Here is a 26,626-nt window from a genome sequence, read left to right on the forward strand (position 1 = left end):
GGGGTGTGGGGGGGGGGGGGGGGGGGAATGGGTGTGCACACCCCCTTCCTTCATACACAAAATCTGACACTTCCAGCAGCTTTGTGCTCCTGGATGGCAATTAGCAAGTTATCAAACTCAAGTCTTCTACCATCCGGTAGCACATGAACTGTAAAATAAAGGAGAGGAAAACACAAACCGTTTCCATTGTGCTGTAATGAGCAATCTATTCCAAGGACAGGATGAACAACTGATGCAGGAGAGGGAAATCCACAATGATCAGGCAGCCTGACCAAAACTCATTTAGGAAAAGGCAAAGGAAAAAGTTGAAAGTAAAATTTCAAATAATACCAGGGGCTATGAACCTCTTTCAATTTCTCTTAGACGAGCCTAAAGCAAAAGTGAACTGGTTGCAGAAAGCACAAGTCTTTTTCTATAAAAAGAGCTATAGTTTACTTACAACCTAAAGTGAACCAAGCTAACATTTACAAATTTTACTCCTGAGAGACAGGGGCATTTTGAAGTCAGATGCTGCTGCTACTGACTATAAGAGACATTTGCACAGCCCTTGCACCCTCCCACCCCTACAAAATCAAGCTTCTCATCGAGTTCAGTTATAGCCATTTCTTCTACAAAATCAGAATCAGCCATATATAAGATTATTATTATCACAGCCTTTAACCCGCAGAGTTGTTTTTTTGTGATAACTTGTTTCTTTCTTGGTGTAAGTCTAAAATACTATCCTGAACACGTACTTTTTATAGCCAATAGAAGTACAGTTTTTAAATAAGAGCATTTGTTGATACATTAGAACTGTAATATTATAGGGACAGAGTAGCATTTTAACTCTCGTAAAAGAGGGGAGAGAATGGTATGCAGATGGGCAGTAGCTATTAATCTTCTACCCACTACTAGGAGTTGCTACATAACTACTACTTACATAAATTTGGCAACAAACTACCTGAGATATGAACTTCGATGATTGTAAGTGGTTTAGGTTTGTTCAACTTTTAACAGTTAATTGAAAAAAAAAATAATTCAGCAGTATTGCAAGTCAATCACATGACTGATACAGCAATGCTATAAAAATCACGAGATTGGCACAGGAGTGCAACAACAGAATAACTAACCAACTGTTACCAAACAACGACACCTATATTGTAAAGTTTTTGCATGGAGGGAACAGGGTGGGAAGAATGAGGAGATATCTATTTCTTGCTCAAAAAACAAATAAAGGCTACTACTCCACTTTTTGTTATTGTCACAAGAAACCAAACTGTTAACATCCACTCGTATTTTATTGAAGTCAGACAAAAAAGTTGCTGAAGTGCAGAAAACAAACCTCCTAAGTAAAGAACAAAAATATATGGATTATTCAGGTGCAACCACTCTGTTAATAAGTATTTAAGCAATTTGGAAAGCTTACATTCTGCCATACTTATACACATTAAGAAAAGCACCACTTTTTTTTCCTCCCAAGTATAGAAACTCAATTGTATTATATAAGCAATTTTGACGTTCTTAGCAAAGGCACAAAATGACTTAAGTATCCATTCACAGTTCTTGCCTTACAAGAAAGCTTGAAAACAAAGGAATTGTATACCTGTATGTGGGGCCATGAGGCTTCAAGAGTTGGTTCATCTTCTTCTGGATCAAAATCTGGGTTATCACTAGGTGGAAGTGTTCTGAAAATATTAGAACTAATCTGCAAGAGAAAAAAATTGTTTAATTGTATCACTTCTTATGTTTCCACAGATCACTCTCAGCAATGTACTGCTTTTATCCTAAAATTACAAGAAATAAAACCATCTTAAAAAAAAAGTAATGTAATCATCACTTTTATTTTTTCAGAACTGCTAAATCCAAACAGCCAAAAGTCTGAAAGAGATGAATGAAAATAATAAGAAAGTAACTTTTGCCTCAACTGTTTTACAAGTTTGTAGCTAGACATGGTCATATTTAAAATTTTTCTCTGAAACTATGAAAATTGAAAGAAAATTTCAGTTTCCCCTTATAAAGACAATTTTAAAGTATGTGACACAGAGTTGAGGTTTTATATAAGACAACAAATACAGTATGACTAACCAATTATGATTTAAACAGTACTCTCTTCATGCGCAAGGCAGACAATCCCAAAAATATATCTAATTTTAGAGTTCTTCACTTTACTTAATTTCAAGATATTTCTCACTTTCAAGTAAGAACTGAAGAACTGTTTACCATTTTTCACCTCTCATGATTTCAAAATGTTTCAAGGTTTTGGGAAGTCAGAAATACATAACAATCATAACTTTTTGATCTAACACAAAGTAACTTTAAAAAACCCAAGAAAAATAGCTACCAAGTTACTTTAAGTATGATATAGTCATATCAAATCAAATTGAAAAGAGCAAGTTTAAAAAGGTTTCTTCAGGGATTTTTGAATTATATGGAAGTCTGGATAGAAGACCAATCTTTCAGATGTCAAGAGAAAAATAAATGTCATATCTTCTGCCAGATGCATCATACTGAATTTTAAATCTCTTTAACATGAACAGAAAAGAACATACAGTTAATTTCATTTCTGCATTTTCTACTGTTTTTTCAGGAACACGTTTAGCCCAACTTTTCCAATCATCTTTAAAACTCTTTAGTCTTTTCAATCAAATCTATTTCAAATAGCTGCTAACCACCCAAACCTACTAAACACAAAAGAAAACGTTTGAAAGTTGGCAGCAAGTGCTACTGCATAGCTTCCGTGGAGTCTCCAAGGTGTTTGAAGACTCTTGCAAAAGGACTTTAAAAAATCCTGAAGTCACCCAGCTGGCTCTGCATAGAAGCATCAGCTGCCTCATTAAACAAGATATAAAGCTATTGCATAAACTGACTTTTCATTTCCTCCTATGCGCTTCATTCTACGTCCTGTCACTGTCTCCTGTTGTTACACAGTAAAGCTGCAGGCACTGCTGCTCTGGAGTAGAAGGGCAATGATGTTCTGTATGGATGGGCACTACAGCAGTCTCCTAGTTTACTGCACAGCAGGAAAAAAAAAAGAAAAGAAAAAAACCACCAAAACAGTACAGTTGTCCTTTAATGTTGTAAACAGAAGGGACTTGGGATTCTGGACCACAGGAGAAACTGGCTGACGGGAGAGGGGGGGAAACAGGAGTCAAAGAATGTGAATTTTAATCAAGCCCCAAACCAAAGACTATAATCCTGGTTCTGTTACTTGATATTGTCTACTGTTATTAGGTACTCAACAATAACACCCAACATACAAATCAGTCCCCTACAGAGTCTTCCCTACCTCTGCTTACAAGTCTTCTAGTAACGTCTCTTGAAAATGCATCCTTTTATTTCTAGATGCATTTTGCCGAACTGAACCAGTCAACCCTTTAGCACAGAACCTCAGAGTACAGAATGCAAAAGTTTCAAGTCCAAAACAAAGGTACTAACTACTGAATGTACTTCTGTAGCAGAAACAAATAGCAAGCCTCTCTGCCAGATCCTTACAAAACTAATTTTATGATTTTCAGAGTATTCAGTACTTCTACTAGCATTATTGGTCTCCTGATACCATATGAAACTTAGAATAAACTGTACTATTTTTATGTACTAGCCTGACTCCCTAAAGAACTCATTCATTCACCTCATTATGTTTGCAATACTTTTGGTTCCTGTCTCATTTGTTTCTTTCTAACATCTTGCTAATAGTATTGATCAAAAATGTGGTTAAAACCCCCATTGTTTTTCTATGGGCAAATTCTTCTCTATACCCACTCATATTATTTAAAACATCATTTTTCCTTTGTAAGTGGGGTCTTATCTCAAAACTGTGGTTTGAGAAATACAAATAATAAAAGGCTTTTACAGCTGGACAGGTTTCCAGAGAAACCCAGCATTAGCTTTCTAAACTAAATCTCAGAAAGTTTTGTAAAAGTGACATCTGAAAGTGTGCCAGTTAATGTATTAAAATGCAGCAATTGTATTTTATTAAAACAAAAAAAAGAAAAAAAAAAGTCCCTTATTGTCTGTACACTCGGAGATACTAGATTCAATTCCAATTTCTGAGCATATAGATAGGGATACCTGATGTTTTTTGAAATTCTGAATTCATAGCTTGTGCAAGCTGCTAGGACAATCTCATTTACATTGGATTTTTATATGCTGGTGGGGAATGAGGGGAAGTTGGCAGGCACAAGGAGATGGAGGAGTAATGTGTAGTGGAGGGACACTTCTGTTGCACTCCCAAACCTGAAAGGCTAGAGCTTTCTAGCTTCCCAGGAAGCGTTAAAACATTCACAATGACGAACCCTAATTTGCTGTTAGCTTCAGAATACTTTGAACTGAGTATTTCTAAACAGAGAAGATGCTAGTTTTAGATGACCTAGAAAGGAGGTGCACAGATCACTGTGCTGCCCCTCCAAAACTCTCTGTAAGCAGAACTCGTCCTCAGTTCTTCATTCAAAGGCTTTGGCAAATAAACTATAGGAAAATCAGGTGCCTAGGGCACCAAAAAGATAACCTGCAGCATATGTCCTGCACATCTGCCTAAACAAAGATGATTTTTTTTTAATTTTTTTTTTTATGATCTTGTTCCATCCTTGGTGGCTTGAAAAAAACATCGATACCATTTCACCCAGTGCTCCCTACCTCAGGATCCAAGCAGAGCGGTGACAACTACACAAGCCATTATTGTGTGATACTGGCCCAGCAGTTATCATGGTAACAGAGACCATGTAAAGAGAAGGAATGCTAGGAGACCTCCTCACCTGCACAGACCTTGCCTATGCACTGGTCAGGAATAACATTTTTTCCCTCTTGATATCTGTAAGGGATTGTTGACTTTGCCTCTCCAAGACTCAGGTCACTCCCAGGAACCCAGGCTGCTTCCTCTACAAGCTGGAGGAAAGGTGTCCTAGGCCCAGGGAAAGACAAGGGGCTTTGGAAAGAAATAGGCTCAGCTTCTGCCACTGATACCACTCTGGCTTTTTTCAGGGAATTTTTGTAGTTTGTTCATCCTTTACTACCAGTCAGATGATAGTTGGATTTCATTAAGGATGGTTTCTACTTTTTCGTCCCAAAACCACTATCCTTCAAACCCTGCAAAAAACTCAGATGCTTTTTCTTTAAGGTACTAAACACTGAACAGTCCAAAAACAAACAAAAAAATCTTTTAAATCTCATAGAGGTTTTGCTACAAAGAAAGGCCTCAAGCCTGACACACGTGTTGTTTGGAGGGAGAGACCCATCCAGAGTTCTTTCTGAAAGCTGGTACTTCGTCCTAATTCACAGCAAAGACCTTTTCTGCTGCCAGTTGCCAGGGAGACTAGAAATACTATTCAGGCTTGGAGGGATCTTTTGTCTCAAGCTCTGAAAACGCTCTCACTGAGCATTTAAGGCCTTCTTCATTTTCTGTCATTTTAGGGGAGAAAAGGAGATGGAAATTTGTTATGGAAGGAGAAACAAGCATCCACAGGGCCCAATCATTTGCACAACAACAATGACCTCAAAAGAACAGCTCAACACCACCTTATCTTCAAGAAAAGAAAACAACTCCAATATAAAAGAAAATCTCCTTTCAACAAGTATGATAGGCTAGTTGGTATACTCTTTCTTCTAACAAGAGGCTATAGAGGGCAGAGTAAGAAAACACTGCAAGGGTTCAGGCTTGCTGCCACCAGCAGCAAAACCAAAAAAGCCAAAGAAGAGGTGGACATACTCTGTCCTTTATTTTCTTGTGTAAAAAACATTTAGGCCAGAAACACAGGTCCTTTAAAAAAACAAAACTATTAAAAAAACCAAAAACAGTGTCCTAGATCTTTTGTAAAACTTGATAAGCATCTGGTGAAACAGCCAAAATGATTAAAAGGGTTTCAATAATCCTAGCCCTTCGGTATAATAGCAAAATTTCTACACTTACTTACATTAAAGATCTGATCTTCCATATCAGCTGCTCACAGAAAAAGAAAAAAATAAAAACCACAGAACAAAAACCAAACAAAACCTTAAGAAAAAATAGCTTGCACTGTATAGAAAACTACAAAAGTCATAGGCCACATGTTTGAACTGGTCTGCTTATGTTCCCAATAGCTACTTTTAAAGTCAGCATTGTGCCTATGTAAACTTAACCGAAGTTTAGCGAACCATTAGCTTAAGTGCATGGGCACTAAACACATTCTTTTTACATCTCAAATTTCTAGAAAAAACAATTTTAAAATATTTCAGATTATTGTCAAATGTCCTTCAGTTGCGTTGCCTGTACATGGAGTATAGGCATATCTAAAACATCACTTACGTAGCATTTGAAAATGCACATAAAAAACTGGGAAAGTCAGCAGATAACCACAAATATTTTGTTGCTTATTCAATACGCTATTTGTAGAAATTGCACAGCAGAAGTCACCCTGTGGTTTACAACTGGAGCAAACCACTTAAGACTACTGTAGCACAGCTCTCCAAGGCCAAAACAGTAACAAACAGCCATATAAAGTATTTACAAAGTTGCTTTCTTACACTGATAAATCTTTCTCTTGACACTAGTACCTGCAAGAATCTTTACCAGAAAACCTCAGCCTGTCATTCCACTGCCATTCTTAAAGACAGGCAGCACTGAAGTATTGCCATTTTCTGAATGAGAACAACTTCAAAGCTTACCCAGACTGCAAGCATCTGCAATATACCAGTTCTTTCATTTTAATTAACCTCAATGCATCATATTGCAGCTAATAATTAAAACTTACAAGTTGTTTGTTTTTACAAGCCTTTCTAAACAATTCTGTAAGCCAAGTTACCATTAACGAATATTATATTGTATAAGCAGAATAACCGACAGCAATTCTGAGTTAGATGCCATCAGAGTTGTAAACTGATTAATTCATTTTATCAAAATACAAAATATAACAAGAACATTCTACTTACCATTTTCACTATGTCAGCATAAGCTGATTCAACTATCACTCCACGATTTGTTGAAACATATTCAACCAGTTCATTCAGTGTTGCTCTCTTAATTTCTTTGCTTTTCAGGTCTGAAACAGAGTCCATGAAGTCAAAGAGTACACAACACTGTTGCAACTTCTGACAAAAAAGATCTTGCTGTTCATTGAAGGTGGCATCTATAGAAGAAAACAAACAAACAAACAAAAAAAACCAGAACCAACCAACACTTAAAGTCTGTAGAAGCAAACACAGGATTTCTAAATATTTTGCTGACTAAAATTTGCATAGCTATCAGGTTTTTTATTATGGGGAATAGTGTGCTCTGGAGTCAGCAAATTAATAAGCAATACTGTCAAAACTGAAAATACCTGTTCAAGCATATTAGAATGAAAGACCCACCATTCACAACTGGTGTTTTGTACAAGAAATAATGGATAAACATATGGCAGTAAATATACTTATGGAAAATGAGTGCCCGAATTAACTTTATTTGAAATACATAGACATTAGTAAGTACCAACTCTCCCTCACCAAAAGTCATATACTGAAGCAGTGCATCACACTGAACTTTCATTCATCCGATTTGTCTCATTCTGTTCCCTAATCCTTTATTATGTAACCTGCTTAAAAGCTGTAAAATCTGCTTTGAAGGAACCTTGTCGCTTTACCCCAATGCAAAATACTTCCCATACTTTTGACATCATGTGATGAATGTTTCTCTTAAGAAACACCTCCAATATTTCAAAAGGATTAATCCTGAATTTTCATGCTTTGGTCTAAATAATTTATTACAATCTTAGTCATGTAAGGTCTTCCAGCTTTTTTGGCCTATTAAGGCAACATGTTCGGCTATGACTTGGCATTTTCATCTTAGAGTGCAGTTTCTCCATAAGCTGATAAGCAAAATTCCTCCATTAGTATTTCACATTAGCTCTAAAAAGAGATGGATTATTAAGTACGGTACACTTAAATTTAATACATCCTTAAAACATTGTAACTGCTCAAGAGTTGCACAATCACAACAAAAGAAGCCATGGTTTTAACTGAAAAATTGGTTTAATGTGCCTTTCATTCTTGTTTTTAATTGTTGGGGTTCTACACCACTCCAGCAACATAGCATCACATCATCTATCAGTCAGTTGGTGTTTCAGTTGTTCTTGTGAAAAATTTTTGTTTCCAATTTTATCTGCAAATAAGGAATGCTCTCCCCCTGAAGAAATTTCAAGACCTGTCTATAGCCAGACTACTAATCCCTTTGCTTCATTCATTCACTGCAGTATTGATCTTAGCACTGCTGTTTCATCATAAGGAAATTATCAAGACAAGAAAAAGGGAACTGCCTTGTAACACTGAGTATTGAAAATCTCGAGTCTCACTTTAAAATTTGAACAAATCACAAAAAGATCTCATGCTTCTCTTTATTGTTTAAGCATTATTCTAATTAAACAAACTTCATTTTAAAGTTTAACAACTCAAACACTCTTTAATAATGCCAGTTCCTCAAGTTTCTTACCAAAACACTTTCTATTTAGTGGCTGGAACAACAGTCAACAGTGGTTTTAATGTTCAGTAATTATCTGATAGAATTCTTTTGTTTCCATAAGCAAAAAGTAATTGCTAAAATGGACTGAAACGCCTCCACTGTAATCCCAACCACTCACTCTGCCCTGAAAGTTCAAACACCAGAATATTGTATTGTATTCCCTTTCCCCCATCTAACAGTTATGATCCTATTAAATGAGCATAACAACTTCAGTGAGCTTTTGAAAAAGCTAGCAATTACTACTCCCTCATAAAGAACAATTCATACTTTTAAATGTTAATTCTGCAATTTTAACCATTTTTCTTTTGAATAAGAATCTTGCAATATGCTTATTTCACTCAGATAACTACAAAGACATGAATTGTTACACTCTGCAAAATAATGAGCATCAGCTGTAAAAACATCGGTAAGTTACATAACATTTCAGCTCAGATCTTCTAATATTCTACAGGGGACTGCATGAGTAAGTACTGTATCATAGCAACAAAGCAATAACAGTGACATGCTGAGGCTAAAATCCAAAAAGCCTAATTTAAGGAACCGACACAGGGAGGACAGCTTTTTTTGACACTAGCCCCAAGCTGATAGCCAGGCTCAAACAGGATTCAAACTTACTCTTATTTTTCCTCACTACAAACTTAACTATACTCCAAGTTACAAAAGCCCAGCAGTGAGGCACAACTAATACAGTGTATTTAGTTGATGCTCAATAAAATGAAGTATCATTAACTGGAATTTACCCAGAAGTTTCAAAAACCAGCAGACAGCATCTGAATACTCCTAACACTGGTTAAAACAGACCAAAGACCTAAGGTTAAAAACAAGTAACAGGAATTCAGACAACATAATCAAATCACTTATTACCTTCCCTAGAGTATCAAAGAAATCCCTGCATTAGCCACTTTTAGTTAGACATTAGAGTAACAGAGATTGTATCTCTCCTGCCATGCATCACCAGTCCATTTCATTAGCAATCTGATCTACCTCAATTAGACATGTTTTCTCAAATGAAAAACCTGCCCATTAATCTGTTTTGTTACTCTTACTATTTAAAGCAAAACCAAAGGAAGTATTTTCTTCTATGCCTACGTCCATTTTCCATACTTAAAAGGGGAATCATAAAATAAAGACATCTGCACAGGTTGAAAATTGTGTACAACCATCATAATAAATAAGGTAACAAGAAAGCCAGTTCTGTTGTACCAGCACTACCTGTCTTCATGTACTCAATCACTGCTTGACACATAGCACATTTATCCTGGGAATGTTATGAGAGGCACCATGGGAACCACCAAGTAATTTGGGAAAATTTGTTTGTCGGACAGTGTTTTTAGCTTTTTAAAGCCTTGTCTTTAACTATCTTTAGCTATCCCAGCACAACAGAAGCTAGACAACTCTACACAACAATAATATCATATTGCAATAGTTTACTCCAGTTCTATGAATAAAATAAACTGTGTCACCATAATTGCATAAATAGCAGAGCTTTTAGCTTTAGTAGTTTAACAACCTGTGGCATGATTTTTAAACCACTTTTACTTTAATATCTATCAATATTTCACATACATCTGAAGTTCAAGATAATTGCTTTTCTTCAAATACCCTAAATACCATAAGGGCCATAGAAGACAATGTAGATTCAAAGTAGAGAGCGGATGCCTCAATAAAATAACCCTGTTGACAGGCGATACTGGGGGGAGGAGTAGGACAAAAATTGAAGCCTGAATTCTGTTCCCAGCCTGTCCCCGAATTGCTGCATGTTGTTGGAAAAGACACCTTGCGGGGGGGTGGGGGGGCGGCGGCAAGGAGGGAAGGAAACAAAGCATGAGGAAGCCTAAAGCAGAAAAAAAAAGGGAACAAAAGCATTTAATCCTTTTTAGAAGAATGTCAAGATACATATATTAAACCACACCCCAGAAAATGGTCTACACACCATCTGATCCAGGTGAACAAATGCAGTTGCCTCAACTTTATTTTCTAGAGGCTGCTCTACAGAAGTGCTATTTAGGAAATTCTTTAAATCCACTGTTACATTCTTTGAAAGGTTGGTTCTAAGTTGATCTGAGGTCCTTGGGAAAGTAACAATGAGATTTTTAGGCAGCCACAGAAAGGCGATTCTTAATCAGGTATGATGATGGGAAATTCTAAAGCCAAGATCTCCATCCAACACCAAAAGAATTACTGTAAGTTATGATCCACTTTAACCATGACTCTTTCTAAGGATATTAATTGCCTCTGGTCATTTCCACAATAGATGGTAAAATGTTTGTAACTGATTAAAATAGTTCATTTGATCATTGCACTTCATAGTACTGAAATTCTCAACAGGCTATTTCTACTGTTTACAAAAACCTGATCATTACAGGGGGTAGCCACAATAACACAGGATAAAAAGTTACAAACAAGTTGACTTGGAAGTTCCTCCTGAGCAGAAGTTTATTAAACATTAAAACTGCATGGTTGTACAGATTTGTCTCCAAATCAAATGCTTTCAAATTTATAAAGTTGTCAATCCAAGTCTAAACATGGAATATTAAGTTAAAAGATTATTTTTTCCAGGGAGGGCCCAAATGACATATAGATAGGGAGAGTTCACAATCACAGAGCTACCTCACTAGTATGTAACTGGAGAGACAACCACCACCATATCACTAGCCAGGGCACTACAATGACGCCTTCCCACAGTATATTTATCACATATGTTTACAGGCCTTTCTTGTGGAAGGAAGAGACAGATTCTTCTCCCTTCTCAACAGAATTGTTTACATGAGACCTTCCATACAAAGCCAGAGAACCTAACATAATCCTTGCTTCCAACAGCAGCAACCAGAATCTAAGTCCACAAGAACTCCTCTCTAAACTACACAAATTGGAAATTCAAATAACATACTTTCCCTGCCAATACAAAGTAAACCCTCTCAAACATTTGCAACAAGTTTCCAATACTTTTTTAAAATATCTCTAATTAGGTAACTTCTTCCTGAAAAAGCTGCCCCAGGAAGATGCAGAAGCCAGAAAAACAACCATGAAGTTTTCCTCTGACAGCCTCTTAAAGCAGTTCACATATAGCTGTTTCAAACACTTAGAGGACAATGACATTATAGAATAAAGTACTGCATCTCTCCTTACAGTAAATTGAAGTTGGTGGGCAATCCTACATTTCTACATAATTCCCTGACAAACTGAAATACAGACAAGGATTGATACATGACAAGGATTGTGCCATAATTATGCCGTAGTCCACAGCATGAAGTTTAGCATTTAGTCTCTGTTGTCCGGTTACATTTACTGTGTTATATGTAGCTGTACTCAATGGTGGAAGGACCTGCCAGAGCAGAATAGAGCCCTAACACTGACATAGAGAGAGAAGCACAGAAGCACATGTACTACGAGACATTAAGTGTTTGGTTTGCTTTGCTTTTTGATTTACTTCTTCACATCAGTAAATTGCTAACACTGTTGTACAGCCTGCTCTTTTCAGAGATACCATTAGTCTGGAAAGGGGTTAGTCTGATAAACTTTGCCCTAGTCTACATAAATCAAGCATAAGGAGTCCTGTTTAACCTAAATTTAAGATTTATTTTTGTCCTGAGGAGTTCTTGCATGCATTGTTGTTGTGATCTCTTGTAGCATCTGGGTCAGTGTTTATGTTATAGGCATGGTAAAGCATTATTAAGAAATGGAGTTTTGATGCAATTTTGTTACAACAGAGGGAGCATGTTTCCAGGTTCTCAGAAGTCTACATCTGCAGCTTGACAGGCAGCAAAATAGCTGGCTGACAATGAAAAGGACAGAGGTCTCTCCTCGCTACCCCCTTGCCATTTATTCCTCCCTTCCCCTCCTCTGCTCCCAGTCACATCCATCCCTCAACACTGGCTCTGGAACTTGTCAGACTCTTCCGTGAGCTGCTTTAACTCAATAACATGGCCATATTAGTGAGGTTAAATGGCTTCTGGAGGGGCCTGATGTGCCTCAGCTCTGGCACAAGATTAGTGATGGGAGCAGAAACTCCTTGTAGCTGCAGTGAGCTGTTAAGTTAGTTCACCATCACCTTTGGAATCATATCATCCAACTATAGAGGTATGAGATAACTGAAAAATCCTACCTACGCATGAAGTTAGCTACTTTTTTGAATGATACTTTGAGGGGGGTGTTGGTGTGGGTTTTTTTTTTTTAAATCACTTTAAGCTCCTTTTTAAAGAAAATGTAGCCCCTGTATAAAAATCTCACAGTATATTTGGCTATACTGGTAGTTTGTAACATTCTCCAGTAACTCTGTACACCTGTAACAGAATTTCCCACAATTCCAGCTTTTGGTAGCTCAACAGCCCAACTGGAACTGGCAGGGCTACTCAGATGAGTACTTGTGCAGCACCTTAGGTATCCAAGGGATCTTGTCATCAGTATTTTCAGGTTTTCCACACAGAAAAACTTTGCCATCCTAAGTACCATTTCTTAATAGACTAGCATTGCAGATTTCGCCCCCTACCCCCTCCATTCAGAGTTCAACAGCACGCACTTTCAAATTACCTGTTACCCCAAAGTCTACAGCTGTTGCTGGAACTCTGGAAGGGGCTGAGTAAGTTCCTCTGCATGTTTACAGTAAACAGAGCTCTGACTTTCCAGGTCAGATAAGGAAATCAGACAGAACATTATATATCTTAAAAGCTAACCAGCTCCCTATACAGCAATATGTTTGTTCACTGGAGAAAGAGGTTTGGAAGACAACAAAGTAGAATGGTATTCTCAAACATTATGCTACAAGGTAATTCATACTACATACATAGGAGATAACCAAAACAAAGACTTGGCACAGAAGGCACATTGGTCAATCCCGTCTAGGACCTGTGTGCTCATACTAACACTTAACTTCTTCATTTCAGAAATCAAAAGAACTGCAGAGAAGCAATCAAGATAATGAGCTGAGCTTCTGCTGTACTTCCACTTAGAGGCAAACTATTCTGCAGATGGTCGTCAGGCAGGACTTGCACTGAGATCCACATGAACAGTACTTCAAAAATACACTGTTAGACCCTACTTGCTCAACTATCCCTATAACACATTTTGTCCCAGTTAATATACACCTTTCCCCAGCCAGTTGTGCAAAGTCAAATTAAAATTGCCAAAACCAACCAACCTGCTAAAAATTATACCACCATCCAAGTAAATCCCCATTTTCTTTTGAAATAGCTATGAAATCAGAAATTTTGCTCATTAGAATATTCTGGATTTAAGATTAATTCTACGACACATGCCAAGGAAGAAAAAGAAAGTAAAAAAAGGAAAAATAAAAAAGAAAAAAAGAAATCACACATGAGAAGTAAAACTAAATTAGGATAACGATCAACAATGACTTTTATTCACACACAGAATTGTGGTTTACGAAGTTAATTGCAAAGTCTAGGCCATAGATAATTACCAAGTCATTTACTAAAAGTACTCCTGGAAAGCTATCTTCCATCCAATAACAGACATTGTTTGTCCAGATAGTCTCCTCCGCCACTCCACAGGGCCAGCAGTTGACCTTAAATCAGTCCAGAAAATCTGAAAAGCCTATGCTCATCTAACAACATCTGTCACAAATTGTGTGACATGACTCCTGGCAGTGATGGTAAACTGCAAGTGTCTTATCTGGATTGTTTCTACTGTCTTCCAAGCTTTCTTATAATCCCATATAGTTAAGAGTCTCCAACTACTACCACGTCAAATCCCCTGATTTTACTGAAGATTTGAATCAACCAAGACACTTCAGACAGTAAGAAAGTATTCTGCTGAAGTGCTTTCATACTAATAGCCCTATTTCCTACTGTCTAATTACAGAATACAACATGCAGTCAGATGCAAAAAGTAATATAAATTATTCTCTTGGTCCCTAAAAAGTTAAATAGCAAGATTCTAGTAACGAGGTCTGCCACAATTCACCTCATTTCTATCACACTTTCTCAAAAAGGAGAATTAAAGCACCACTGATTCCTTAAACAAAAACTCACCAAACATACCAACCACTGGAACAGGAACATAAAACACCCTGAAGTTATCCTTAACAAAATGTACAACTTGAACAATACAAAGGTTTCCTCAAGAGCACACCACCAGTTCAGAATCTAACTGAAATTCAGCTCCATGCAACAACAACAAAAGCAAGCCAAAAAAAACCCCAAAAACTGCCCGATGACCTGACACAGTTGAATCAATGCTGCTTTTGAAAGTACTGAGTGTGAGAGACTGAAAGAGTTAATGTCTCAAACATTGTGGTCAGGCAAGAGAAGCTGAGCCATTTGCATATGGTTAACCGTATGCAAGCTTTTTCAGAGTGATACTATATTTATTATAAAAGGCAAAGAAGTTTCACTTCTTACACAGCTGAATTGTATGTTTTCAAAAAACAATTACACTACTCCTCTTGTGTTTGAAGCAAGCTGTCATGGTTTAACCCCAGCCAGCCACTAAGCACCACACGGCCTCTCCTTCACCTCCCTCACAGTGGGATGGGGGAGAGAATCAGAAGGGTAAAAGCGAGAAAACTCGTGGGCTGAGATAAAGGCAGTTTAATAGGTAAAGCAAAAGCCACACACACAAGCAAAGCAAAACAAGGAATCCATTCACCACTTCCCATCAGCAGGCAAGTATTCAGCCATCTCCAGGAAAGCAGGGCTCCACCACGTGTAGCAGTTACTTGGGAAGTAACGCCATCACTCCAAGCGTCCCCCCTTCCTTCTTCCCCCAGCTTTGTACGCTGATCATGACGTCATACTGTATGGAATACCCCTTGGGTCAGTTGGGGTCAGCTGTCCCAGCTGTGTCCCCTCCCAACTCCTTGTGCCCCCCCAGCCTCCTCACTGGTGGGGTGGGGGGAGAAGCAGAAAAGGCCTTGGCTCTGGGTAAGCACTGCTCAGCAGTAACAAAAACATCTCTCAGTTATCAGTGTTATCAATGCTGTTTTCAGCACAAATCCAAAACATAGCCCTATACCAGCTACTATGAAAAAAAATCATCCCAGCCAAAACCAGCACACAAGCCTTCTTCCACCAGTAAGCCAACTATTATGTTCCCCAATGCATTCATTTATGTTTTTGGCATACACTGCTACTGTATTTGATGTCTTCATTTAAAAACCATCAAGCAGTTTTAATGACTGATCATATGCCAGGATGGGCCTAGCTTGAATATAACCAGAGGCTCTAAGAGCTTAGCATTCTCTCCTGCATGCAAGACATTAGCCCAAATAATGGTTTCACTGGCTTGACAGAGGTGTCATAGCTCGTGATTATTAAGTAATAGTGATTTTAAAATAATTTAAAATAGGAACCCTGCCTCTTTAAGGAAGATAGTGCTAAATTTAAAGGTGATAAATCCTATCACAGAATTAACATGCACAGCCAGGTCATTAAACAGGGAAAGAGGGGAGAGTAATTGATTTCTGGAACAGGAAATTGTTTCTCAGAAGATGTGAATATGGGATAAATGGCAACTTTAACTTAAAATTACAAAAGTTGAGACAAAGGCCTGAGAATTAAAACTGCTTTCCCAAAACAGAAAATACAACTCCTAAATAGTTTTTGTTACATTGAAATGGAACAAAAGTTTCTGTTATGGTAAAACATACACACTTTCAAGAAGTCCTCCTAACAAGAGGGCAAATAAAGGTCAAGGTAAAGTCCTGGGTATATAAAAAGATCCTCCCTCTAAAGTCTAACTCAGGTTCTATTGTATTAGCCACAAGCTGAGAGCACCCACAGAAGCTGGCACACAAGAACTCGTTACTCCTGGTAACTCACTCGTGCCAGGAAAATTAACCACCAGCAAGACCAAAGAGACTCTACAGAAAGGGAAAGAGAGAATGGACCAAGTTTGAGATTGTCAAATCAAAAAAGATCAGAAGGGACAATCGGTATGATGCTGCTTGTTCCTGACACACAAACTTCTAATTATACTTTTCCCCAAACACAAGCATTTGCCCTTAAAGAAATATTATTGAAGTGTAAAGGTTCAATACAATTTTGGATTTTCACAGGTAATTTTGAAGATGTACAACAACCCTTAGGTTGTGACAAGGTAGACTCAAGGAACCGTTTCACATCTACCCTGTAAGTATTAAAAGAATAATCTGAACAGCTATTTTACTGCCCCAACAGCTGTAGTACTCTGCATATACGTTACCAGGGGATAAAGACTGCTGAAAAGCAGGTGACAAAGTTATGTGCCACACAGACTCAGTAAAAACTTAAGCTCAATACCCATTATACAGTACTGTATTAAAAACATTCTCTATTCACAGGAACATAAACACTTTCCTTGACCAGAAGACCAAAACAAATAGATTTGCACTTTTTAAGCTTGAAAGACAGAAACTGTGTTTACAATTTGAAAGTTCCCTTTTTATTAAGTCAACTGCAAAACTCTTGTATGACTGAAATTATGGTATTTTATAATTAGTAAGCATTGATAATGAAGTATGCCATAAGTGAATCTGCTGTGGGATATTATTTTTTAAAATCTACTAACTTGTATGTTTTCCCAATCACTTCCTCACCTTATCCAAATACAAAATTAATTTTTAATAAGACACTGAAGTTCTCCAGTTTGCCATCACACTGGAAAATGCAAGTCAACATTACAAATCAATTTTGTTTGCATTTTCCCAGAAACTGAAGACACACTCATGTCGATTTCACATGGCAAAATTAGTGCTGAGTGTAATATAAAAATACCTTTTATTTGAAACCAAGGGGTAGCTGTTAAACATTACTTCACAGAAGTACAGAAACTCATTTTGCAGTGTGTGAAGGGGATGTATGGGGGAGCAATTAAATAGGAAATCTGTGCCAGGGGAAACATGCAATCTAGCTTTTCAAAAGCCAAGGAAAAACCTCTTCTTCCCTCAAATCCCTGTGTAAATCTGGGTGGAAGTTACAGGTATTGAATTAATTCCTTGGATAAATACATACTTTATGAATTGGCTAAACCAGTGTTTCTTAATTTTCAAAGTTTTCTCAGACTAATAAGATAATGAGATACTTTATAATGATAAGTGTTACAGTAGGAAGAACTAAGATTAGACTGGAAACACAGGTGAAATCATGGTTCTGCTGCATTCAGTGACCTAACTCCCACTGACCTCAATGGGAATAGATCATCCCGAGCACATGAATATTCAAAAGCACTTGCACGATCTCTTTACCCACTTCACTTAATTTAAGCATTTAGCCTCATAAATAAAAGGTTGAGCTACTTTTTTCATCAATTTTAACCATACTCTAACAGTTACATTCTTTCCATCAAAAACTGTAAACATCAAGCGTTCAGTCATGAGGGATCCTACACTTAAGTATATTCCCATTGGGCAAAATCTCTTGGCTATTTTTAAACTCAATTTACACCATTTTGATGTACTGAGTTTATTTTGCTCCTGCTTCCTACTCTGAAGGGAAAATACACAGAAATATAAATTACTAAACCTTGTCCTTCCTGACTGTACTGTGGGGCCCAGCCTATGCCTCTCTAGGGGATTCTGACATTTGGAATTTAATTTTCTTCTCAAAATAATTACTGTTTTCCTACAGAATCCAACAATGCTGAAATGCACAAATTTCACATATTTAATTCGAAGCCTAAGTTAAACTCTCATCATTTTTTGCCATTACATACGTGTGGAACCAAAATTTATGCTGCTTAACAAGACTTCAGTCTTACACATATCATATTATAAGCAAGCATAGAATTTTTAATGAAAAACATCATATACTTTTCAAAAGCTTTACCCAGTTACACTAAATTGCAACCTTTTTTTGTTAAACCCATTTTATTCTGCTACACTTTCCCATAGAATTTTACCTGGGAAGAAATTAATAAAATAAAAGCTGTGCTTTTATTTTTAAAAGACCAACCATCTACAGAAACAAAGTAACCTATTAAATCACATCTACAAGTTCACTTGTTTATGCAGTGATGCACCCTGCTAATTCTCAAATACAGCAATAGCAGAAATAAAGCTGATTCACCCTTCATATTCAGACAAATTGCTGTGACTTTTTATTCCTGCTTTTCTTCAGATCAGCATTCCTGGCCCATGCTCTATTGTCCTTCTCTAAACTCACTCACCTCACCTCTTCTTTCAGATCTTCTGAGAAAATCTACTGTGCTGCTTTTACCTCTGTTATCCACAGCTTGTCAACTCTCCAAGTTTGTGATGGTCTCAGATAAAAACTTCTAATCCGTGATTTGAAAAAGTAAACTTGTATAACATATTGAAAGTTTTGCTGTTATGGTAGGGAATAGCTTTAATGCCTTTAATTCTCAAGGGTTTAAAAATCACTTACTACAATTAGAACATCTTCCTTTTGTAGCGCTATTCTTGAATACACATGTGCAAATACAATTTTTGTTGTTACTTACACCTCGACCTCCCAGCTCCACAGCAAAACTCATGCTTCTCTTCTGAAACGTATCAATGAAGCTCACAAAACCTATAAATTTCACCAAAGCTTTGCTTGGTAAGATAGTGAGAAACAATGGCCAAGAGAGGAAACTTGAGATGAGAACAAGATAGAAATCTTTTCCCAGTGGTAGCCAGGCAACACAATAGCACAATCTTTTTTTTTTTAAAAAGAAAAATCTGTAGCCTTTTCCCTTCACCATATTCATAGCAGCAATACATACTGCTACTAAACAGGCTACAGGTCACCTACAATTCTGATCAGACTGCTCTCTCTTCCCATAGCCTCCATACCCTTAACATACTAAGGCCTAGTATCCTGCATCTACATTTCACCAGCCTTTCTCAGCTTCAGTTCCCATACCCCCCCCCCCATATGGTAGCCAGAGCAGTACTACTAAACACAATGACTGAAAGTGAATTTCATGCTCTAATCATGGTCACTGCTGTTATGTTCTCCTCATTTTTAAATTCGCAAGACTCATTTGATGAACCAAGTCATCTGCAATCAGTTCCTGATGTACAGAACAAAAACCCTAAGCCCATGAAGTTTCAGGAAGATCATGGTTCAAAAACCATGGCTGCAATGAAAAACTATGAAGAAACTACAAGAGTATGATAAGAAACATTTCCAGAAAGTTTCACAGCCAAAAGGAATGTTGAGACTCTAAATACTAAGCTTACCACATCTACTGGAAAGGAGCTAGCTCCTGCCCTCTCTTCCCACTTAAGCTTCTCTAATCAGCCCACCACTTCCATATTACCCCCTCACCTGTAATACACTTCTGGGTTCTTGCTTGTAAAAAACTACAAGTTTTCCATATGCTTAGTTGCTGAGCCTAGCAGTACTACAGACAAGAAAGCCACAGAAAAGCCATGCATAGTAGCCCCACAGAGCATAGCAGATGAGAGTAGCATAGTAGAACCTGAAGTATCTGTACACAATAGCGCAGTACATACTGAATCATCAGTCTTGCTACTGAGCTACAATAGCTACTGAGCATGTCTTAGAATTCGGACCAAATTAGATCCACTTTCATTAGTAACTATGTCCTAAGCTCCCACGTACAGCAAACATTAAACCTCAAGACAGTAAGATTTTTTTTTTTTTTTAATATTGACACTGTACAATTTATTTTTCCTCTAGTCTTAGGAGCAGTTTGAACTGTTTTTGCTGAAACTAAGAAAATTAGCCTGAGGAACAGTTCCAAATAAAACTGTCCATACTTGGCATGGAAAACTTCAGTCCAAACAGTTTAGCAATGCTGTAAGCAGCTGAGAATAAGGTCTTGTGAAGGAAAATTGTAGGCAACCTTAACTATGATGAGCTCTGCCTTTAAGTCAAAAGTATACTATGAAATAGGCATCTTGTAGACAACATACTTCATTAGCCACAAACTCAGCAAAATTTAACAGAAACTAGTTCAGTGATAAAAATCAGTGATTCAGACATCAAAAAGAAGCTGTCACTGCTGGTCCAGTTTCTAGTAGAGCATTTTGCCAAGGAAGTCTTATAAAACAGACATTACTTACTACCTATTCATCTAGTTTGGCTGTGGTTCCAACCTTCAAAATCCACACACTGTTACGAAACTATAAATATAATTTTAGCCTGCTAGATTAAAACAGGATTCAGGACTACAATGGCATAGAAGCTGAATTTTATACCCTTCCCAATGGAAGTGACTTTTTTGCATAAGAACACAACACATATCCCTTCTATGTTTAAACAGAATATTAATCTGTCCAGAACTGTTAGTATGACACCTTTTCAAAAGCACTGAATGATTTTAAGATATATATTTAAAAAAAATTAAAATCTGTAGATTGAAATAATCTTCTTTTGATCAGATAGCCTCGAGCAATAAGTAATTCCACTTGTATTTCCTATAGCAACCAACATTAAATGCAGCACCTGCAAAAGTAATATCTGACTAAACTAGAAAGCAACGAATATGGAAAAAGAAATCTGATACTAAGCTGGCACACAGAAGATGTGAAAGATTTAAATAGAAAAGTTCATGTGAAGACTGTCAATAGGCTCTATATTTAGGAGTTGCTCTTGATGGAAGTATATTCTAAGACCAAAAATTCAAGTCTAAGGATAAAAAAGGTCAATTTGTTAAGAATTAAAGACTAAATGTTCCACTCCATAAACTAGGAACAGTTCCTTAATATAGAAAAAAAAAAATTAAACAGCTCATTTTTCATGAAGCTACATTAGAATATTTTAAAAAATCTTAAAGTTTTTTTAGCTGTTATAGGTTCTCTATTTCTCAAGATTGTTACTTCACTAAACAGAAGTTTTGACTACTTTATAGTACGCCCTGCTGAGATTATACAGAAGAGTTAAAACTAAATTCCTCATAGAACATCCTCATTCTTCATCTGAAATAGAGATTATCTCTCTTAATGAAAAACTCACCCAAGATGACCATAGTTGCAAGGGATGTTGAATACAAAAGGTAGAGAGAGGATGGGGGACTACAGAATAGGAAATAATGATCAATCGTGAGGGATAAAAAAAAAAGTGCAAATCTGAGACAGAAAACTGTCATTTCACTTACAAATATTTATTAAGGCTGTAGTAAAAGTAACCATTCTAAAATTTTGAAGGACATTTTCCTTTGGGGAGCAAAGGCAACTTAATATGAGAAGAGGATTCCTCTCACCTGTTTTTAACTCCACTTATTTTTGTCACTCTGAAGCACACACTATATGACTACATATATGACTATATGTCCCTGCCCACGGCAGGGGGGTTGAAACTAGATGATTTTTAAGGTCCCTTCCAACCCAAACCATTCTATGATTCTATGACTCAAAACATTCAAAGTTTAAGGTTCGAACTGACCCTGATAGATTTAATAACGTTAAAATTTTACCCATAAGCAAGCTTATTAGGCCTTCCTGTAATGTTTCCACAAAAGCTTAGCTTGAACATGGTATCTTGTTTTCAGTCTAACCAAAGCTCTCTCTCTCAAGGGTTTAAGTAAAGAAAATAAAATGGTTAACACCTATTTTAGGCCCCATGTTTGATGTCGAAACTACATACTGGAAGGTCGTCTTAAAAATGTCTTATTCCAGTATACTTCACCACCATAACTCTCAGCCCCACAGAGATAGTTATAACCATCGCTAGCCTAAGGCTGAAAGATTTTTGGACCACTTTCCAGTTCTTCTGCTGTAAGCACCAGAGTTTTCTCTGTGGGGAGGCAGTTTAATTTGGAAGTAAAAACTAAGAATTTCTTTTCATATATTTGTTCTCTGAGCACAATATAGGAAATAAGCCTGCAGTGACATGTGTCTTCCCAAATGGATATTCACTATTGAGAAGATCACAGAAAGGCATCAGGAAATGTTTATTCATTCCAGCTGCACTTGACATGTTTGGTACACAGGAAAAAAGGTGTATTTGCTTTACAACCTGACATACCACATTAACTGCGCTAAATAAAAGCAATGAGTCATGTTTTCTATTCACCATTTTCCACCTGTATTTTACATGCTGCTTCAATGAAAAATTACAGCAACAAATATGCATACTTTTACTGTAATGAGTCAGATCAGGTTCCAAGGTCAAGTTGTATCTCTTTTTTCAAAAATGAAGGCAACTGCATGGGCTATTGCAGTCTTTTAAAAGACTTGTTATTGAGACAGAATTGCCACTTCTTAAGACCTTAAAAGTAACACTTCCTTTGCCAGTTTTCTTTAAACAACACCCTCAGAATTGTCCATGAAGTGATAAAGTCCTGCTGTTAACCAGCATGTTATTTTGGCTGCAGATTTTTCAAAGGATTTGTATTATCTAAACTATAAAGTAGCAAATGAAAAGGAGATGGGGGGGGGGGGAGTAACTTCAACTTCTAACAGGTTTAGCAAGCTTTTTTTTCTTTTAAATACAGTCACTGGTTCTTCAGTATTTCTTATTCAGCTTTTAAACAATACAGTAAAACGGACACTCTCCTGAATAACAAACACATAGGAAACCTGCTAACTTAACTGAAGAACACACTACTAATTCATTTTGGGTATCCTGACATCAGTCATGTTTTGCTGAGCTTTTATCTAAAAATGCCAGATATCTATCACATACAACAATAAGCTGAATTTTAATGACAACACACAATCTTGCTGCCTGTCCTCTCAATCTAACACCACCCCCCCCCAAAAAAACCAAACCAAAACAACTCCAAAGGGAAAAGTACCTACTATTTGGGACTGTTACCTACTACTTACAGATATATTTCTTCTCCTAGCAGTGATACTATATGCAACCAAATTAAGGAATTTTGGTAAAACACAGCAGCAGCACAATTAACTCCAGAAATATGTATTTTTAAGATTATCTGTCTACAAGCTTTCAAACAACGCAACTATGAAAGCACGTTACACAATCCGATCTGGCCATTTCAGTGCCAAACAAACAACAGTCCCTCGATAAAAGGAAAAAAACCCACAACACTATCTACCCAAGAAGGTACTTTTTGAAGTGGATAGGTAAATTTTATTTTTCTTCTGGAACATCTCTCCTTCCAGTAAAATAGATGCAAGTATTTTAGGCCAGTCTGACAAACCTACCGGGGAGTTTTAGAATACAGTTTATACTTATTTTAAAATATTTTTTCTTAAAAGTGATGAAACAAGGCAGTAACTATAAACAAGATGAAATATTTTACAGCAGCATAATACCAAACCGCTGTTTTTCAGCTACAAAACACTACTTTTCTCCCAATACAGGCTTCAAACACCTCAGATTTAACCATCTACTTGAAGATAACTGGAAAACCAAAAAGCGTTAATCTAATTTCGTAAGTGTACGCTAGCTAAGCGCCCTTAGGCATCAGTATAATGACTGTACTTTCCTTTTTCAGCCCCTCCCTGGGAACACTGACTACTACTCTGTAAGTGACTGGCAGCATCACAACTATTACTGAATTCTATAAAACTTTAAAGAATAAAGCAAAGCTTCATTTTCCCAAGACGTGTGATTAGAACAAAAAGTTTACAAAATTATATGTTTATAAAGAAAACACCTTCTTTCCAGAAGCTTTTTTAGTTTGGGGGGCAGGGGAGGTTCAAGACAGGAAGGAAGAGAGGGAGCCTCAAGCAGATGGAGAGAAATCATCCTATGTCCATAGCTACGTTCAGGACAAATCTAACATCACAAACCCAAGGGAGAAAACATGCAGAAGAGTGCTGCCCAACTTTCTGCTAACTGGCTAGTCGGGATACTATATTTCATAAAAGTATATTTTGCTCACAATTTATGTTCTGAAGCAGGTTTAGAGGGCAAGTCTTTAAACTGAAAATCCTAAAGACAGATATGATTTTCCTTTAAGAATTTAATGCAATTTGAACTACTACAAAACTCTGCATAACTGAAGAAATTCCTCTGATAGTTTATGGCCTCAAATTTCCGAACATCTGAGCTGCTGATGCCATGCAAAATTTCTCTGTGTTATAAGTAAAAAGCTGTAAAACTGCACTGACAAAACTGTAATATTTCAATATATAGAGTTAAAAATTTAATATTGAAGTCCAAGCTCAGCAAAGAATGTAAACTTGGACATTTTGCTGATTTAAGCTGGAATTACTCCCTGCATAAAGTATGTATGTTTAACTGTTTGCTGGATCAGGAGTCAAACTTTCTGAAGTCTGCCACCTATGTGCGATATTTACCAAGTGCTTTTACAAGGTCTCAAGTGTGATTTTATAAAAATGATCTCTGAGGAAAATATACTGTCTAAACAGTGTGTAAATAGCAGAAACTAAATACTGATTTCAAACATAATATTCCGGTTATAAATCCCTCAAATCAAACTAGTGTACTAAGACAGGACACAACTTCACAGAGAAAAAGAAAGCTCAAACCAAACAGCACAAACACCCCTGCTGTTGTTAAAACTAACAGGCAAAGCTGCTGCAACAAACATGCTAAAAAAAAACCCCCAAACCCTCACCTTGTTACTCTCCTGCCCAAGCTTACTTGCATTTAATAACATTTCTGCCAGTTTTATTGTTCACGTACATGTGCCACTCAGGGGGAGGACAAAAAAAATTATCTTGAAATACTACAGACATGACTGTAAAAACCATGAAAATCAAACAGGAAAAAAAATAATTAGTATGCAGGAATATTTTTAAGTTTGGTGTATTTCATTCAGATTCTAGATATCTGCTGGAAATGATCAGAGATTTTCTCTACCATCACATGATGCAGCTTCAAAAACCTGAAGACTTTAAGACTAGTGGAAGTAAAATTAATATGCTAGGTCATGTTAAGGTACTATCTCTCCCTTATTTTTCAGGTCCCTGCCAAATACTTTAATAACAAGTTTATATTCTCTGCCTCGTAACTATTTCTGTAATTCTTAAAAGAAATAATATACAGAAATTTATTTTGATGCTTAAAGGTGTGGAAGGTTGCAATTAACTTTCGTTTCATTTTTCTAATCTAACGAACTGAGTCTTTTCAGATTTTAGCTCCAGTACAAAGATAAAAGCTTCACTATCTATTTTAATGTCAGCAATGCCAGCATCTACAACTTTCATTCACTTGTGAGCGTTCACATACAGCACTATGCAGGAGAAGGTCTCTGAGGCAACTTCTGATCATTAGAGAAAGCCAGGCAAAACGTCATTCAAACACCGTCCAAAGGTGATGGGAAGGAACCAAGAAGCCAGACGCAAACTCTCTCCGGTAACTCAGGATATTCTGCCACGGGCACAGAGTTCCTCTTCGCAAAATCCCCCCCGTAGGAGGAGCCACCACTCGCTCCCAGGTTTTAGTGCTCAATTCCCTGCACTCCTGAACCCAACTCACCTACGTTTTCCTCAATAAGCCCTCAAAAAGCACACCTGCCCCCCCTAACGCTCACTCCTAAATTACCCAGAAAAGGGGTGGCGAGTCAGTGGGGTCCTTCCCCGGGGCAGTAAGCGAGAACCGACCTGTACGACGCGCGTTCGTACGAGCAGAGGAGACGAGCCCATCCGCACGCAGAACTACTCCTGCCGGCTCCCTACCTGGAAAGCAGCGGGGGCGGAGGAGGACACGGCTAAAGGGCAGAGGGTGAGGGTGAAGGGGACGAGCCAGCACAGGCGGCGACAGGGCAGCGCGGGGCAGGCAAAGCGGTGTCAGAAGAGGCAGCGCAGCCCCGGGCGGCCGGGGGCACCGGCACCTGCAGCCGGAGGGCTGGGGTGTGCAGGAGGGGGGGGGGGGGAGACGGCAGACGGGTACCTTTGAGCTGGGGCAGCGGCGAGAGCTCCACCTGGCTGCTCTGGCTGCGGAACTGCGAGGAGCCCTGCGAGCGCTTCTGCCTCTGAGCCTTGCGCACCGATTTCCGTGTGAAGCCATCCACTTTCTCCGCGGCAGAGATGGCCGCCGACATGGCTGGGCGATGAGGCGGCGCGGGGGGACGTCGCTCTCCAGAAGCATATATTAAAGCGGAGGGAGAAGCGGGCGGGCAAAAAAAGGGCTTAAAAAAAAACCAAAAAAACAACAAACCAAAACCAAGTCCTCCCTGCCCTCACGCACGCACACACCCCGACGGGGAAAGGGGAGGAGAGGGCTGGCGTCCTAGCGGCGAGCGGGGCGGCGGCGGTGCCGGCGCGGTCTGCTGGCTGCCGGGCGCTGGGGAGGCTCCTGGCTCCTGGGTCCGGGCTGCCGCCTCGCTCCTCTGGTTCCTGCCTCCCTCGCCGCTTCCTCTCCGCGCGGAGCCGGCTGCCGGGGAGGCGGGGGAGAGCGG

At 38.1% G+C, this 26,626-nt stretch overlaps 1 protein-coding gene across 5 annotated transcripts in view; it reads right to left on the bottom strand.

The window, feature by feature from the left end:
• Positions 1 to 26,620, bottom strand: part of PPP2R5A (protein phosphatase 2, regulatory subunit B', alpha) — a 51,398-nt gene extending 24,778 nt beyond the window's left edge. For all 5 annotated transcript variants that reach the window (XM_010576412.1, XM_010576414.1, XM_010576411.1 and 2 more), the window contains exons 1-3: positions 26,119 to 26,620; positions 6,880 to 7,076; positions 1,583 to 1,684 (exon numbers count right to left, since the gene is read on the bottom strand). In XM_010576412.1, coding sequence (XP_010574714.1) covers positions 1,583 to 1,684; positions 6,880 to 7,076; positions 26,119 to 26,269 — 450 coding nt within the window. In that variant the 5' untranslated portion in view covers positions 26,270 to 26,620. The remainder of the gene's footprint in view (positions 1 to 1,582; positions 1,685 to 6,879; positions 7,077 to 26,118) is intronic.
• Positions 26,621 to 26,626: the final 6 nt, after the last annotated feature.

This window comes from Haliaeetus leucocephalus, unplaced genomic scaffold (assembly GCF_000737465.1).
Source record: "Haliaeetus leucocephalus isolate CR32 unplaced genomic scaffold, Haliaeetus_leucocephalus-4.0 Scaffold526, whole genome shotgun sequence".
In the NCBI taxonomy this organism is placed as follows: Eukaryota; Metazoa; Chordata; class Aves; order Accipitriformes; family Accipitridae; genus Haliaeetus; species Haliaeetus leucocephalus.